This window comes from Ictalurus furcatus, chromosome 23, assembly GCF_023375685.1.
Source record: "Ictalurus furcatus strain D&B chromosome 23, Billie_1.0, whole genome shotgun sequence".
Lineage (NCBI taxonomy): Eukaryota > Metazoa > Chordata > Actinopteri > Siluriformes > Ictaluridae > Ictalurus > Ictalurus furcatus.
Window position 1 is genome coordinate 1,033,325 of NC_071277.1, and position 17,756 is coordinate 1,051,080.

The 17,756-nt window shown below is 39.5% G+C and overlaps 1 protein-coding gene across 2 annotated transcripts in view; it reads left to right on the top strand.

Annotated features, from left to right (window-relative positions):
- The first annotated feature begins 1,445 nt into the window (after nucleotides 1-1,445).
- The window catches only part of ankha (ANKH inorganic pyrophosphate transport regulator a), a 32,904-nt gene continuing 16,593 nt past the window's right edge, over nucleotides 1,446-17,756 (top strand). Inside the window, exons 1-7 of one of the 2 annotated variants that reach the window (XM_053611857.1) lie at nucleotides 1,446-4,917; nucleotides 8,969-9,185; nucleotides 11,059-11,177; nucleotides 13,458-13,541; nucleotides 14,035-14,205; nucleotides 16,116-16,262; nucleotides 16,348-16,440. In XM_053611857.1, the coding sequence (XP_053467832.1) occupies nucleotides 4,822-4,917; nucleotides 8,969-9,185; nucleotides 11,059-11,177; nucleotides 13,458-13,541; nucleotides 14,035-14,205; nucleotides 16,116-16,262; nucleotides 16,348-16,440 (927 nt within the window). In that variant the 5' untranslated portion in view covers nucleotides 1,446-4,821. The remainder of the gene's footprint in view (nucleotides 4,918-8,968; nucleotides 9,186-11,058; nucleotides 11,178-13,457; nucleotides 13,542-14,034; nucleotides 14,206-16,115; nucleotides 16,263-16,347; nucleotides 16,441-17,756) is intronic. The other variant, XM_053611856.1, reaches the window with a different exon arrangement.

Here is a 17,756-nt window from a genome sequence, read left to right on the forward strand (position 1 = left end):
AACCAAAGAACCTGTAAAACATTTTTTTTTTTTAATTATACCCAAAAAACCCACTGTCCTTGACAAACTGTACTGTGCATGACATAAAAAAGTCACTGAACTTTAATTTTGATGCTTCTGAATTAATCCTATAAGAAGTTCTTCTTGACACTAATTCAGGTCTTAATTTATATGAAAGCAACTTGTCTTGTGCTTTCATGGTAAATTCAGACATGAGACATGAGTGTCAAACCACTGTAAAATTTATATATATATATATATAATTCTACTGACACACACCAAAATCTACATTATTTACACTAAATCTTCAGCAAAAAGGTGTTTCATTGGGTAATCCATGCTGGCAGCCTACTACCAGTGGAAAAACAGTCTGCTATGGAACACGGGGAGGTACGATATGGAGAAGAATTCTGTCCAGTGTATCAGGGAGAGGGAGCCAAAAAATAAGTAAATAAATAAAAATCAAGTCATACCAAGAGAAGGGTTGTCACATAATACTGTAATATACTGTAAATGCTGCTAGATTGGTGGGTAACATAATATTACAGAAATATGCAGTGATTATATGTAAGGTTTTTGAATGCATCTCGGTTAGTTTTTACCTTCAGTGCTATTTCATTAATAACCAGTTATATGTGTGTGTGTGTGTGTGTGTGTGTGTGTGTGTGTGTGTTTAACCTTTAAACATGAAAACGACATCCTCACATAACAGAATAATGTCCAGAAGGTGGAAGCAAATATAATACTACACAGCGAACACTTGCGTAACTGTCACGATAAAGATTTTTTTTGGGGGGTGGGGCCAACATAACATCTTTTATTGCACAGCGCCTTTGGATGCTCAGTTCTGGTTGGCATGAAGGTGTTGATTAAGTAAAGAAAAAATGATGGGGCATGCTGTTAAAGGTTAAAGAGAAATAATCAGCGATGGGCTGGTGTGAGGTGGCCTAACATGAAGCTGAGTTTCGGTTACCAGCACGAAGCTGATTATTTTCCAAAAACAGCATGTCTGAAAGTGATTTACACCTAAGCATAAACGAACGAGTACATTAATATAACCCTGTGATTTGTCTTGTAGTAGCACTATTATTAGAGCTGCAGTTTTTAATCAGCTCTGATGATTAATGAAACACTGGTGCCATATAATTTTCCATAACAACATGGATCTGAGAGTAGTTCTAGCTTTAAGGCAAATCACAGCTTTATATTAATGCACTTAATACATTATGTTAATATAAATACAGTAGAGCTTGGACATTTGTGAACCCTTTAGAATTTTCTATATTTCTGCATAAATATGATCTAAAACACCATCAGGGTTTCACACTAAAGTCCTAAAAGTAGAAAAAAAGAACCCAATTAAACAAAGGAGACAAAAATATTATACTTGGTCATTTATTTATTAAGGAAAATGATCCAATATTACACATCTGTGAGTGGCAAAAGTATGTGAACCTCTAGGTTTAACAGTTAATCTGAAGGTGAAATTAGAGTCAGGTTTTTTAATTAATGACAATCAGGTGTGAGTGAGCGCCCCGATTTATTTAAAGAACAGGCATTTATCAGAGTCTGATCTTCACAACACATGCTTGTGGAAGTATATCCTGGCACAAGAAAAGGACATTTCTAAGCACCTCAGAAAAAAAGGGTTGTTGATGCTCATCAACAACCCTCATCATAAAGTCATCTCTAAAGAGTTTGGACTCCACCAATCCACAGTCAGACAGATTTTGTACAAAATTGAGGAAATTTAGAAGAATCGTTGCCCTCCCCAGGAGTGGTCGACCAACAAGCATCACGCCAAGAGCAAGGTGGGTAAAAGTCTGCGAGATCACAAAGGAACCCAGGGTAACTTCTAAGCAAATAAAGGCCTCTCTCACATTGTCGAATGTTAATGTTCATGTCCACCATCAGGAACGCAGAACAACAACGGTGTGCATGCCAGGGTTGCAATGAGAAAGCCATTGCTTTCCAAAAAGAACATTGCTGCCCATCTGCAGTTTGCTAAAGATCACGTGGACCAGTCAGAAGGCTACTGGAAAAAGTTTTGTGAACAGATGAGACCAAATTTTGGTTTAAAGGAGAGGTGTTGTGTTTGGAGAAAGGAAAACACTGCATTCCAGCATAACAACCTTCTATGAAAACTATCTATGAAACATGGTGGTGGTAGTGTCATGGTTTGGGCCTGCTCTGCTGCATCTGGGACAGGATGACTTGCCATCACTGATGGAACAATGAATTCTGAATTATACCACAAAATTCTTAAGGAAAATATCAGGACATCTGTCCATGATCTGAATCTCAAGAGAAAGTGGGTCATGAAGCAAGACAATAACCCTAAGCACATAAGTCATTCTACCAAAGAACGGTTAAAGAAGAATAAAGTTAATGATTTAGAACGGCCAAGTTAATGTCCTAACCTTACTCCAATAGAAATGTTGTGGAAGGACCTGAAGCAAGCAGTTCATGTGAGGAAACCCACCAACTTCCCAGACTTGAAGTTGTTCTGTATTGAGGAATGGGGTAATATTCCTCAAATTCCTTCAAGTGTTTAGCATGTTTGCCTTGCACCTCTGTGGATGGGGGCTCAAATCTCGCCCTGTGTGTGTGGACTTTGCATGCTTGCCCAATGCTTTGGGGGTTTCGTCAGGGTACTCTGGTCCCCGCCCCCCCAGTCCAAAGACATTCGTTGTAGACTGATTTGCGTCTCTAAATTGTCCGTAATGTGAGTATGATTGTGCCCTGTGATGGGTCGGCACCCCGTCCAGGGTGTCCCCTGTCTAGTGCCCCGAGTTCCCTGGGATAAGCTCCAGGGCCTGTGGCTATCCCTGGGATAGGCTCCTGTGTAGGCCCCATGACCCTGTGTAGGCTAAAAAGCGGTATGTAAAATGGATGGATGGATATTCTATCGATTAAACACCAATAACCCAGACTCTGAAATTGGAATAGGATATTTCTAAGATAAAGAAGAGTTAACAGAGACTATTTATGTATATGCACGATTAGATAATAATAGTTATTACACTGTTTTTTTTTTTAATCAATGCATTCCTTTTATATTACTACTAGCTGCTATGGTGAGAAACAGGATTAACCACTTTGGATCATGTGTTTTGCTTGTTTCTGTTTGAAAGCTACCTGCCAGATAGCTACAAAGCACAGAGAAGTGGAGGTGAGAGCTAATGAAGTAAGCTGCTGTAGGTCAGGAATTATTTCTTTAAGTGTATTTTTGTTTTTGTTTTGTATTGTTTGATGGGAAATCGTGGTTTATAATGATTATGCAGTTATTATTTTATTTTCTATATGTTTTCACTGAACTGAAAGTAATTCCTGTCTATGCCTGTCTGTGCTAGTGCGAAAATGCAGACAAGTAGATAGATTTCAGGTTCATGAAGCTGAAGGAAATAAGGTAATGAGGTATTTGGCTTATATACTTTGTGCACCCATGCCAAGTAGCCCATTGCCTCATAATCTGTCCCTTATCACACACACCCACAGTTCCATCCATCCATCTTCTGTACTGCTTATCCTGCTGGGTTGCGGGGAACCTGGAGCCTATCCCAGGGAGCATCGAGCACAAGGCAGGGCACATCATACCCTGTCCAGGGTACACCCTGGACAGGGTGTACCATCAGAGGGCACAATCACATACACACACCCATTCATACACTAAAGACACTTTGGACATGCCAATCAGCCTACCATGCATGTCTTTGGACTGGGGGAGGAAACCGGAGTACCCGGAGGAAACCCTGCAACATGGGGTGAACATGCAAACTCCACACACACAAAGCAGCGGCGGGAATCGAACCCCCAACCCTGGCATTGTGAGGCAAACGTGCTAACCACTAACCCACTGTGTGCTTAGTGTTAAATAAAAATGTTTTTGTCATAATTCTTCACTTATTTCATAATGTTACATTAAACACTGGGCTATGATATAACTAACCCATAGTATGGGGTAAACTTATTCACTCTATGAGTTTGAGACTAAGCCCTTCATTGCCTGTTTGTGATACAGAAATAAGTGCTAGAACATTTACAAGACACACGCAGCTCCTTTGTGCAACATTTTGAATGCTCTAATTTAAAAAGAACTCTGAGGAACAGACAAATGTCACTTTAAACCAACAAACAAACAAACAAACAACTAAATGAAAAGCTAACCTATTGTTTGGTAAGTAAAGTTAAATTCAGGATCACAGTCCCTAAAGTGAACTCGTACACTCTGATCTCCGATCATAAATTATCATAAGCATCTACTCTTAATGTAGCTGCTTGCTTCACATGAATTGTGCTGCACTGGTGAGAGAATGAGCTGCAGTACATTCTGATTGGTTATTAAGGTTTACAGGTTGGTGGGCGGGGCTTGTGACGTATGCTTCCGGAGGGGCGGGGTTGGTGTCGTGCAGCCTCACGTGCGTCCTAAAAGCGGAGACAGAGCAGCAGACAGACAGAACAGCCGGGTTAATGCCGTCGGTGCACGGGAGCTGATGTTTATCGATAGAACTTGAAAAGCTAAGCTGTCAGTTCTCTGTTTTCTGCGGGCCGCTTCTGACCCGTTATGTTTTGAGATTTATTTGTGTTTTATAATATTTTTCATGTTTGGATGACCTTCTGATTCTCACCGCTGCGAAACGTCTTGCATGATGGTCCATGACTCAGTTACGTGCTGAGGGCTGAGGGTTGAGTCCTGAGGGCTGAGGGCTGAGTGCCGCAGTCAGTTATAGAGGAGTAGAAGGTATAACCGGCTGCTTGCTGGTGTTTGATTATCGGAGCGACGCGAATGTAAGCCGACGTTTGATTAATTTCGCTAGGATCATGGTGGAGCTGACCTGCCTCACCGCTTACTGGCCTCTCATCAGATTCCTCATTCCTCTGGCTGTTACCAACATCGCCATCGATTTTGGGGAGCAGGTAAGAAAACAAGAATCAGCGAGTGCGTCTTCTCTTGCCGTGTCCGTCCAGTGCCAGAGTGTGCTTGCTGAACGGTAGTGGAAAGCTTCATGCACGGTTCTTGAGCGCAATCTGTTCAGCACACGAGCGCTGATTTTATCTCCCGAACTCTAATATATAATAGTGCAGAGGTGTTGCAAACACGAGCACTAGTTTATATATAATATTACATTTTACATGATTAAAAAGAAGAAAGATTTTAAAAAAAATAAAATAAATAAAAATATGGCAGTAAACATGAACGATATTCCCATAATCCTCCGCTTCCACTGCTCTCTTCTGATTGGCGCTTGAAAAAGCGTCGCTTGATACCATGGGAATATATCATCATCATCATCATCATCATCATCATCATCATCATTTATTAATTGTTGTTGTTATTGTTATTATTGCTGTTGTTAATGTTAATATTATTATTATTGTTAATGTTAGTTATTATTATTGCTGTTAATGATATTATTGTTGTTGATGTTTATTATTATTATTATTATTATTATTATTATTTATTAACTTATTTTATTATATGGCTTCTGTTAAAAATACTCAGTTCTACTTTGGTTTAAAGTGCTGAAGCCATAGACCATAGATGTTGTTTTAGACAGGACAACATTAATAGCGATGGCCACAAACAAGAGTAAGTCGAGAGGTTTTCACTCTCGGCTTAAGTTGTATGCTGCTGAATTTTTAGAGCAACGCTGTAAAAGGGAGTGAACAGCGTGAAGACTTGCAGTGTACAGTCTAGTGATTGACATCACAAAGATGTTCCTGTTGCCATTGTGACGGTTTGCGAGGTGCACACGAGGTCACCATGGTAAAGTGATAAAGTATGGACGTTATCCACTCTGTAATCCCCCCTTCCCCTCTCCTTAAATTTTCCTCTGTTATATTTTACAATAGAAGTGGTTCAGTACGTCCTGGACGTGCTGTCTGCACTTAAAGTTTGGCCTTTGTTTGAAGAAATGTGTTCGATTTATTCTGTGGGCCTGCGTTAGTGTTTGGTGCAGTTTCTATGTTTGCGATGTTTACTCTATGCAGTCCGTACAGGATTACGTGGAGTTTGTTTGTGATTGTTCCGGCCAAAATTGCTTGATTTTGATGCGGCTTTTATCCGTTCATGTTAGTTGAACGGGAATCGAAGAGGGCTTTGGCTGAGTGTGCGTTGTGGTGATGTCACACATAATCGCAAAATCCTGGAAGGACTGTTTATGGAACTAAATGGTGTAATGAGTATGCTGCCCCTCGCAACAGCTGGAAAAGTGATGGTCTTATATCTGTCAAATTTTTTTTATATGTGTATGTATGTATGTATGTCTGTATATAATGTATGTATGTGTACCTATTAGTTTTTTCAATGCAATTTAAAGGCATGGAGTTGAGAATGAGGACATTTTAAAGATGCACATTTGTTGAATAGCTGATATACAGTAATACAATAAAGCTTCTTTTATCGACCTTATACATTATAAAACTCGTCTAAAACATATGACAGAATACTGAGAGGCAGCTGATCATACCGATTAATTAAAGGGGTCATATCATGATTTTTAAACATTAATTATGTTGTTTATTGGTTGTAAGAGAATAGGTTAACGTGCTTGTTAAACACATTATTTGTCAAATACTGTACATTACTGCAGTACCTCTATTCCTAGGCTGCCTAAAACACTCTGATTTCTCCAAAGCCCAGAGTGCTCTGATTGGCCAGCTGACCCGTTGCGTTGATTGGCCAAAAGCCTTGCATGTATCAGAAAAGTAATGACCCTTAGCGTTAGCTTTAGCGTTACCGCCGTGCTTCTAAAGCAGTTCTAAGCTCCTAGGCAACACGTCGTCGGTTTTACCGTATCAGTCCAAGCGCGATTCAGAAAATGCGGATGATCGAGCGAAAGCAAGTTTGCAAACGCGACTTGAGCAGAACATTTCACAGCGCTACGTTTTGGTTTTGTTCCTCTCTCACCTTTCAGATACGATGTAAATTACACCCCCGCTGGCGGGACTAACTATGCTGTGCACAGCTGCTGTACGGGGGTACTCATGCGATATATCTTTGGAAAGCTAGGATTCTTGTGATTCGATTGATTATAAACTGTTTCAAGATACAATCACAAAGCAGCTACAATCGACATCTGTCAGACCACCGAGATACAAGCGCTTAAAAAAAATAAAATAAAAAATGAGGCAACTTGGCAAACTTTAGCTAGCATTTTCTCAGAGGTCTACAACTGAGCCACAACACAAAACTCGGCATTCGAACAGTCAGTAGCAGATGCTTCATAAAATAATCAAACACACTTACAGCTTTTGATTCAGAAGCACAAGATTGTCAGAGCAAACTGGGAGTAGCCTTTGTGTGTCGCCTGCCTCGTACTCACCCAGGTTCAGGAGGCTCTCCTCCATAAAATGCGCCGTGCACAAGCAAAAGTTTGCTATTCCTAACTCCTAATTTTGTCCGTTTTCAGAAGGCCAAACAAAGAGGTTTTGCTTTCGCACCGAAACACACAGCGTCTCCGTGACATGGTGCCTGAATTCCTTCTTTCTTAGTGGCCGCCTTCGAGCGGGATTATGCTGACAGTGCGCGCTGTGACGTAGAGAAATTCCGGAAGTAAAATTGGACTCCGAACAATGCGTTTCGGCAGGTCTGGAGCAGTGTTCTCTGTGAGATAGAGTCCCTTTGGTGGAAAATATGAGATTTCAGACTTTGCAGAGCTTATACATGCACAAACGGATACATTACACTCCCAAACAGAAGGAAAACATTAAAAACCATGTTTGACCCTTTCAAGACTCTCTTGAATGTTTTATGAAATGATTTACATTTCTACCCCCCCCCCACCTCTTCATTTAGAGCCCTCATAGACTTTTATTTCATGGGAATAGTTGTCTCCGTTTGGTCCAGCAGGTCTTTTTTTGGTGTCTTTATTCTTGCACATTCAGCACCTTATTTAGTTTATTTTTCAGCTCAAGTGTGGGGGCTTAGCCAGCAGCTGGACTTGTGGGTAAGACCATAGAATAAAAAAAATAGAGGAAAGAAACTTAACCAAACATGCTATAATGCTTTTGGCGCTGAAAGCAGTCACTGCTAGAATATTCAGCAGACTTTCATGGAACATTAGGCCAACTTGGTAACTGCTGATTAACTGCTGGCCTGCAGGTTAATGCATAATAATAACTGAGCATAAATCACACTTTTTTTAAAAGGCATTTATGAATTTCAGAGCTAATATATCAAAACTGAACAGTGTGTTCAGTCCCTTTTTTTTTTTTTTTTTTTTGGTAGTGCAAGGGGGCTTGTTTACAGTGAGGTGGACTGTAGTCTGACTAAATGTCATGCTCACTACTATTTGTGTGCAAGGGACAGAGTTTGTGTGTGTGTGTCTCTGTGTCTGTGTTTATTTTTAGAAGCTCCTACACAGACGGGTAGAAACGTGACAGAGAAACGAATCGGGGCATTACATGTGTTTATGTAGTGAACTGTAGAGTTTCTTGAGTGCATGGGTTACTGAAGATAAATGAAGAACGTGGTGAACATGTCGAACAGCGCCACTCGAGTGGCTCGAGTCGCCACTGTGTCCAATACACTCCCATGTTAACGAACACTGGCTTTGATGTTCCCCTGAACTTCATAACTGACCATCTGCTCTCGACCACATGAAAAAAAACAAACAAAAAAAAAAAACGCCTACTCCTGAGAATTATTTTGCTCGGCCTCACATTATCTCATTCCCGAAGCACATCTCTAACCCGTTTTAGAATATGGAATAACAGTACCTTCAGGGATATCCCTGCCCACATTTACAGCTTATTTATGACACAGCGGTGTCTCGGTGTTTAAAGGTTCTGCTGTTAAAGAGCACCAGTTGAGTTCTCAGTCAACCATCCATTGCTGAGGTGTATGTTTGGCTTGTATTCTGTCTACCTTGGAAGTTCCTTTGGATAAAAGCATTATGGATTGGGCAAATTAAATGAAGGTGAAAACTGACCGATTGTGTTTGTGTCTCATCTATGTCTTTGACAGGCTCTGAACAGAGGTATCGCATCAGTAAAAGAGGACCGTGTGGAGATGCTGGCCAGCTACGGTTTGGCCTACTCGCTCATGAAATTCTTCACCGGGCCCATGAGTGACTTTAAGAGTGTTGGGCTGGTGCTGGTCCACGGCAAGAAGGACAGAAGAAAAGCAGTGCTATGTATGCTTGTAGCTGGGGTTATAGCTATGATCCTCCATGTTCTCATAGGTATGTGTGTGTTCTGGGACTTTTTCACCCTTGGTAAATATCAGCAAATAAAGCTGTGAAAAATTTGTCTTTATTGTTTAAACTTTAGATATTTTGTTAAAAAAATTCACAAAAATACTCTGCTCTCATGGATATCAAACAACTGCACAACACGGGTTTATCCAAAAGAATATATACATCTTTGGTAAATATAGGTGTGCAACAGTTATTCAGTGATACAGGTGTGCATCCCTATAAATTCATATGAGAATATATATTTGAAGTATATTGCCATAGATATTTTACATTTCTTAGTGCACCTGGGTGATTAGGAACAGGAAATTGTTCAACCATGACTTCCTGTTTCACAGGGGTATAAATATGAGGTAACACACAGGCCAAATTCCCTTAGTCATTCATAACAACCTGTAAGACCAATGAATATAGCTGTGATGAAGGTTGTTGAGCTTCACAAAATGTGAAAATGCATTGAAAATGCCCATTTCCACCATCAGGGCAATAATTAAGACGTTCCAGTCAACTGGAAATGTTCTGAATCGACCTGGAATTGGACGTGTGTCTATATCGTCTCAACGCACTGTGAAGAGGACGGTTCGAGTGGCCAGAAAACCGCCAAGGATCACAGCTGGAGAACTGCAGAAGTTAGTTGTGTCTTGGGGTCAGAAAGTCTCCAAAACTACAATCTGAAGTCACCTACATCACCACAAGCTGTTTGGAAGGGTTTCAAGAAAAAAGCCTCTGCTCTCATCCAAAAACAAACTCGAGCGTCTTCAGTGTGCCAGACACTACTGGAACTTCAAATGGGATCGGGTTCTATGGTCAGATGAAACCAGAATAGAGCTTTTTGGTAATAAACACCAGAGGTGGGTTTGGAGCACACAGAGAGGTAGCCATGTGGAGAAGTTCCTCATGGCCACGGTTAAATATGGAGGAGGATCTTTAATGTCTTGGGGCTGTTTTTCTGCCAGAGGACCTGGACATTTTGTTAGGATACATGGCATCATGGACTCTATCAAATATCAACAGATATTAAATGAAAACCTGACTGCCTCTGCCAGAAAGATTCAAATGGGCCGTGGTTGGATCTTCCAGCAGGACAATGATCCAAAACATTCATCAAAATCAACACAAAAATGGTTTACTGACCACAAAATCAAGGTCCTGCCATGACCATCCCAGTCCCCTGACCTGAACCCCATAGAAAACCTGTGGGGTGAACTGAAGAGGAGAGTCCACCAGTGTGGACCTCGAAATCAGGAGAGGTTCTGTATGGAGGAACGCTCTCAGATCCCTTGACATGTATTCTCCAACCTCATCAGGCGTTATAGGAGAAGACTCAGAGCTGTTATCTTGGCAAGAGAGGAAGCATAAAATATCAACTAAAAGGGTGCCAATAATTGTTGCACACCTATATTTAACAAAGATATCATTTTATTTATTTATTTATTTATGTGATAAACCTGTTTTGTTTGCAGTTGTTTCATATCCATGAGAGTATTTTTGTGATTTTTTTTTATTTTTTATTTATTTATTAATTTTTTTAAACAAAACATTAAACAAGGTTAAACAATAGACCGTTTTTCATAGCCTTTGGTCATGTCAAGGGTTAAGGGTCAAGGGTGCCAGAGGACACTGTATGTCCAGTGGTAATAAAAATTTATGTTGTGATTCTTCACATACAAAGTTCTGTCAGATGATATTAGATCCTGCTCGTGATGGGTGTTAAGCAAGGTACAATGCCAGTAGTAGAAGCAACTAAATGGCTTCTTCTGGTCTATTTTTACTTTCATTTGATGGAAACAGAATGGACAATACAACACATGGTGGGTCCATGGCTTATACATTTATTACAAATGGTGTTATTTTGTCACAGCTTACACAGATCTAGGATATTACGTCATCAACAAACTCCACCATGTGGATGAATCTGTTGGCAACAAGACGCGAAAGGCGTTTCTTTACCTTGCAGTGTTCCCTTTACTGGATGCCATGGTGAGTCTAAAGTACCTTCAGTTCCCTAATTTTTTTTTTATTATTGATTTGGTGTTTGGTTTCATTTAAAAACCAAATCATGATAAACTTTACAGTTCTATAAAATCTATCGTCGTTAACGGTACAATTTATTCAGGCCCCCTAATAGTGTAGACTCGAGTTTACAGTCTGACTATTGTCCAAAAATAGCTTTCATATAAAGAAAATAGCGACAATATCAACTAACACAGCATGTCAGCTTTCAGAGTAATAAATTCCCACACCTGAAATTTGAGCTTTTTCATCTCGTTGTTTGAGAGCACTCTGTTTAACTGAACAGGTGAGTCATCTCGGGAATTGTTTACAGCCTGCTGGAGTTCCTGACATAATGTAGCGATGTAAAACTTGTACCATCAGAAAATGTTCCAACGAGGCAACAAAATACAGCTGGGTAGAAGGAAGTGTTATACTGTAGTTTAGTTAGTTTCTTTAGTAAAAGTAAACATTTTTAAACCATGAAATATTTTGGTACATGTCTGTCCTTTCGTTTGAGTGAATAGTCACTGGTGTGCAGTGCTTCCACTTTGGGACATTAAAACTTCAATTGAATTAGTAAAAAAAAAAAAGAGATTTTTTTTTTTCTATTTTACCTCATTAACTCATCTTATGTTTAAAACACTGGACATCAGCACTAGTTCCTATATAAATAAATAATGATTCAAGCCAGGGTTATCTGTATGATTTTACTGTTGACAAAAAGCACACATATTAAAATAATTTTTAGTACATGAGTTGAGATCGGCGGCTTTACACCGCGTAATACGACTTGCTGACCAGCAGCCGGTTTAGTACCATTGCGACCGAAGTCACCTGATAGAAAAACTCCTGGCAGCATCAGAAATGCTTTATTAAAGTCTCAGAATGTGACCGCTGCAACAGTCCTCATCAAACGGCTACCGAAAGGAAGATGGCGTAGGATGATGCAGAACTCATGGAACAGCTATAAATACAGTAGTGTAAAATCCTGGATCATGAACAGGTAGTAGTAGGTCTGTCATTAGAGGATCTTCATCGTATGATCTGACACATTACTGCACAGTCTGTTATAGAATTTGACCAAGATTTTATTGGATCATCTCATAGTGTGACAAGCACTGCTCTTCAGAGACTGCTGAAATGACACGGTCTAAAACTGGTTTAAGCTGGAAAGATAAGTACCAAATTCAAGGCAACATTTAATCTGGCACCAGTGTGCTGTGATGTAAGCAAACCGCCATGACCCTGTCAAAGCCAAAAAAATAAGGCCAGTGTGTTATTTTCACACTGCCACATCTCCATTAAAGTTTACACAATGATAATCTCACAGTACCTTTTCTGAAGATGTATTATTTACAACACAAGAAACTTGTACTTATGAATATTGTAATATAATATAAATGTGTGTGTGTGTGTGTATTTATATTAACCCAATCCCTTTTTGTGTGCGTCAGTATTCAATATTACCTGTTATGACACGATCGCAGTTTAGATCTGTAAGGGTAAGACTATTACTGCTGTATGTATAAACGTCGGGGTGTGCGATATGAAATCGATACTATGTTAAATCATACTTCACTTTTCTGAGATGTCAATTGAATCGCAACATGTCTTTTAAGAACTTTTTGTTTGTTTGTTTGTTTTCCTCCTTCTTATTGTTTATTTTGTAGACATTAAACTAACATATTTCATTAAACTAAGGTTTATTTTTAAATGTAACACAACTGCTGGCAGTTTCTTAGCAAACTTATACGCGTATATTACGTAAGGTGCAAATATTCAGTGATGCTCAAGAAGGCAGTACACTACATTTAAGGTGTAAACGTTTGAACAGGACGATTGGTTTTCATTTAGTACTGCCCTTCAGAAGCTACATATGATATTTACGTTTCCCAGGAGACGGAATAATTCCAATTCACACTGATCATTCTGATCAAAAGTTTACATCCTCCTGGCACTTTATGTATTGTGTGGCCTTTTTGAGCATCAGTGAATGTTTGCATTGTGTACGAGTCCCTCGGTTGTCCTCAGTGTGATATCATATAGCCACTGTTGGAAAGGGGACAAATATGCAGAAGATGCTGGACCTGGAGGATTTTTCTGAAGATGCAGTGGGCAGTTTAACTGCTCAGGACAAACAAGGGACTCGTGAATAACTATCACATAACATAAAAGCAGTCGTTGTAAATTTTGTGTTCATCAAGTGAAATAAGACATTATACATGAATAATGAATTATGTTTGATTTCTTTATTTTCCCCCAAAGGCGTGGATTCATGCTGGCATCCTTCTAAAGCACAAATACAGCCTGCTGGTGGGCTCCTCTTCAATCTCTGACGTTATAACACAGGTAATAGATCTCTCTCACCATCTTCTGCCATCATAACTGTCAGTTAAGATTCAGAACCCTTGAGTCATGGGTGAACACATAAGAAATTTGTGTGTGTGTGGTGATTTTTTTTTTTAATAAATCCACAAATGGATGCAGCATCAGGGAAGGTGGATAAACACAAAATTGGAACTTGATGCAGACGGTTTTTAGTTCTGCCAGGGGTGAAAATGATTACAGTCAACAGCTCTTTTATGCTACTGAAAGAGCTGAGTAGTGTTTGATGTAATGACCACTAAGGTTTTAGTTTCATTTTCTATATTTTCATTGTATCCTATCCTTTAGTTGTTGTATTCCTTTTCTTTTCTTTTCTTTTCTTTTCTGCATGTGTTGTATTGTTTTGTCGTGTTTGTCATCAGCATATAGTTTCATGGTTAACTCCTTCAGTACTGTTTTAAGACCAGGTACAACATCCACAGCAGTATTTCATCTTTATTCATTTCCTCTCCTGTAGATCATTTTTGTGGCAATCCTGCTCCACAGCAACCTGGAGTGTGTTGAACCCTTGCTCATTCCAATCCTGTCTTTGTACATGGGAGCACTGGTGCGCTTTAGCATCGTGGGACTGGGCTACTACTGCAACATTCATGACCACTTTCCTGACTCCAACAGCCAGGACATGGGGGTACAGTTACTAACTCTTTACCCACTTCAGATGCAAGATAAGCAGTGTGTAACTGTTCACACTTACTATATGTAATGAGCTGAACCACCTTCTTCATTCATTATACTGTACAACAGTTAGTTCCAGTCCACTAATTGGAGTGGATGAGTGATTTTCCCCAGTGTGCTTATATTTAGTATAACAGTAATGGGACATCTTACTGTTTGTTTGCTCAACTTGTCTCTTTCACCACGTAGAATTCCAATTCAAGCAACAGTCCACCATTTCCATTTGTGGACCAAAAATAAACAAATTATTTGTCCATATTGTGTCTGAAATGTCAGTTAGTTGATATTAATTTCTTATTTATAAAACTGTTGTGTAAAAGCAGTATCGAGCTCTCGATTGTGCTGTTGTACTGAGTGTTTGCGTGACCGTGATTAGCTACGGGCGAATCACAACCGTGCTGATATTTAGTATAACGTCACAATTGAGAGTGCGGTTTTATTTTTTATAATTGTATATTGCTATGTGTGTGCAGTTGATTTGGACATTTGACAAATGTATTTATTTTATTTAGCTGTCTACAGTACAGAGTTTAGAGTTCAAATGAAATAATTAATAGGAGTTCAAAATGCAGACTTTTGTTGCTGTTAACTCTCAATAAGTTCAAAGTGAAGCAAGCCATCATTAGACTAAAAAATCTAATCAAACCCATCAGCGATGGCAAACACAAAGTTTGTGGCCAAGTGAACTATTTGGTACATTCTTATAAGGAAGTAAGGTGAGCTAAGGAACACCAAAAGGCCCGGAAGACCACATAAAGCTACTATGGTAGATGACCGACGAATTTTTCCCTGGTGAAGAAAACCCCTTAACAACAGCTGGCCAGATCAAGAACACCCTCCAGTAGGTAGACAAATCTGTGTCAGTCAACAATCAAGAGAAGTCTTCACCAGAGTAAACACAGAGGGTTTACCACAAGATGTAAACCATTGGTAAGCCTCAAAAATAGGAAGACCAGATTAGAGCTGGCCAACATCATCTAAGAAAGCCCATACAGATCTGGAACAACATCTTATGGTAAGGTCAACGTGCACTAGAATAATGGTAATGAGAAAAAAAAAAAAAAAAAAAAAAATATATATATATATATATATATATATATATATATATATATATATATATATATATATATATATATATATATATATATATATATATATATATATAATATATATTGAGGAGGAAGGTTAACCCAAAATCAGTTTTAGAATTGCATGGTTTAGTCTGTTATTTAATGTTGATTCTTTAACGGTTAAATGTCACATTCATAACAAGAAATTGTTTGGAATTGTTGCACGAAGGAAGCCCTTCATGAAAGTACTAAACAAAGTGTGGCCCTTGAACTACAGCTGGCATTATGGACTGCACACACTGAAAAGCACCAGATACCCACTGCAAAATATAGATGTTTAGAGTGGAAAGTGTACATGCACAAACCTGAGAATGTCAAGGAGCTTAAAATGTCCTGCACGATAGAGTGCGTCTCGACGAGTCTTTCCAACGACGCTACAGGAAGAGATTAATGCTGTTATTCTCCACAGGACAGGTGTCATATAATATTCATTAGGTAAGGGTGCTAATAATTTTGAAACTAATGTTTTGTAGAATATATTTCACTACTTAAAAGCTTTTTGGATTTTGAATATTTTCATATTTATTTTTGCTCAGTTAAGCAACAGTTACATGATCTCTAGAAATAGGAAGTAATACTATACGTTTGTTGATCATGTGACTGCATTTGAGAAGTGATCACTCTTATTTTGTAATATTACAGAGTGGAGACTTGACTGGTCAGAAATAGCCAATCCATCAAAGAGCTTTGCCAGGCTATTAATTTCTCATTTTAGGTTTGTGGTGTTTTCTAGGGAGATACCACCATCAAGAAGATGTTGAGCTTCTGGTGGCCACTGGCACTCATATTGGCCACCCAAAGGATCAGCAGGCCTATCGTCAACCTGTTTGTGTCTCGAAATCTCAGCACTGCACAGCAAGGCAGCTCTGCTTCCACAGAGGTTAGTGGTCCTGGCTTTTAGCTTGTGACAAATAGGCACAACGTTTGTACTCAGATGCACTGAATCTGTCTGTGTGTGTTGCAAGGCTGTAGCAGTGCTCACAGCCACCTATCCAGTGGGACACATGCCCTACGGTTGGCTAACCGAACTACGAGCTATCTATCCAGCATTCGACAAGGTGTGTTTTTCCTATTTTACTCCTTATACTTGACATCCTAGCGTACATTATTCCACTCAGTGGCTCTAATGGATTTAATCTAACATGAATCATCAGCGTTTACACATACCAAATGTTCAAATGTATCAAATGTTTAAACTGAGTAAATGTACAATTTTAAGAAAAAAAAAAACCAAAAAAACGAGGTAATTTTGAATTTGATGGTCGCAACACGTCTCAAAAAAGAAGGGGGCAACAAAAGGCTGGAAAAGTAAGTGTTAGGAAAAAGGAACAGCTGGAGATTAATTGGCAACAGGTCATCATAAGCATGAGCATCGTATAGGAGAGTGCAAAGCCGCTGCGTCTGAACACGCCACTATCTTGTATTGAGGACAATGATCCAATATTACATATCTCTGAGTGGCAAAAGTCTGTGAACCTTTGCTTTCAGTATCTGATGTGACCCCCTTGTGCAGCAGTAACTGCAACTAAACGTTTGGGGTAAGTGTTGATCAGTCCTGCACATCGTCTTGGAGGAATTTTAACCCGTTCCTCAGTACAGAACAGCGTCAACTCTGGGATGTTGGTGGGTTTCCTCACATGAACTGCTTGCTTCAGGTCTTCCACAACATTTCTGTTGCATCAATGTCAGGACTTTGACTTGGACGTTCCAAATAATTAACTTTATTCTTCTTTAACCGTTCTTTAGTAGAATTACGTGTGTGCTTCACAAGCCCATGATTCACATCATGGACACATGTTCTGACATTTTCCTTTGGAATTTGCTGTATAATTCAGAATGCATTGTTCCATCAGTGATTGTTCAGTGTTCCACCTGTTTGGCCCAGATTCAGCAAAACAGACCCAAACCATGACGCTTCCGCAAGCATGTTTCACAGATGGGTTAAGGTACTTCTGCTGAAATGTAGTGTTTCCCTTTTTCCAACATGACGCTTCTCATTTAAACCATAAATTCTATTTTGGTCTCCTCTATCCACAAAACATTCTTCAGTAGGCTTCTGACTTGTCTACGTGATCTTTAGCAAACATCAGATGGGCAGCAATGTTCTTTTTGGAGAGCAGTGGCTTTCTCCTTGCAACCCTGCCATGCACACCACTGATGTTCAGTGTTCTCCTGATGGTGAATCCATGAACATTAACATTAGCCAATGTGAGAGAGGTCTTTAGTTGCTTAGAAGTTACCCTGGGTTCCTTTGTGACCTTGCAGACTCTTACACTTCTTGATCTTTGTTGGTCGAACACTCCTGGCGAGGGTAACAATGGTCTTGAATTTCCCTGGACAAGATGCCAGCCCATCACAGTGCACAATCACACAC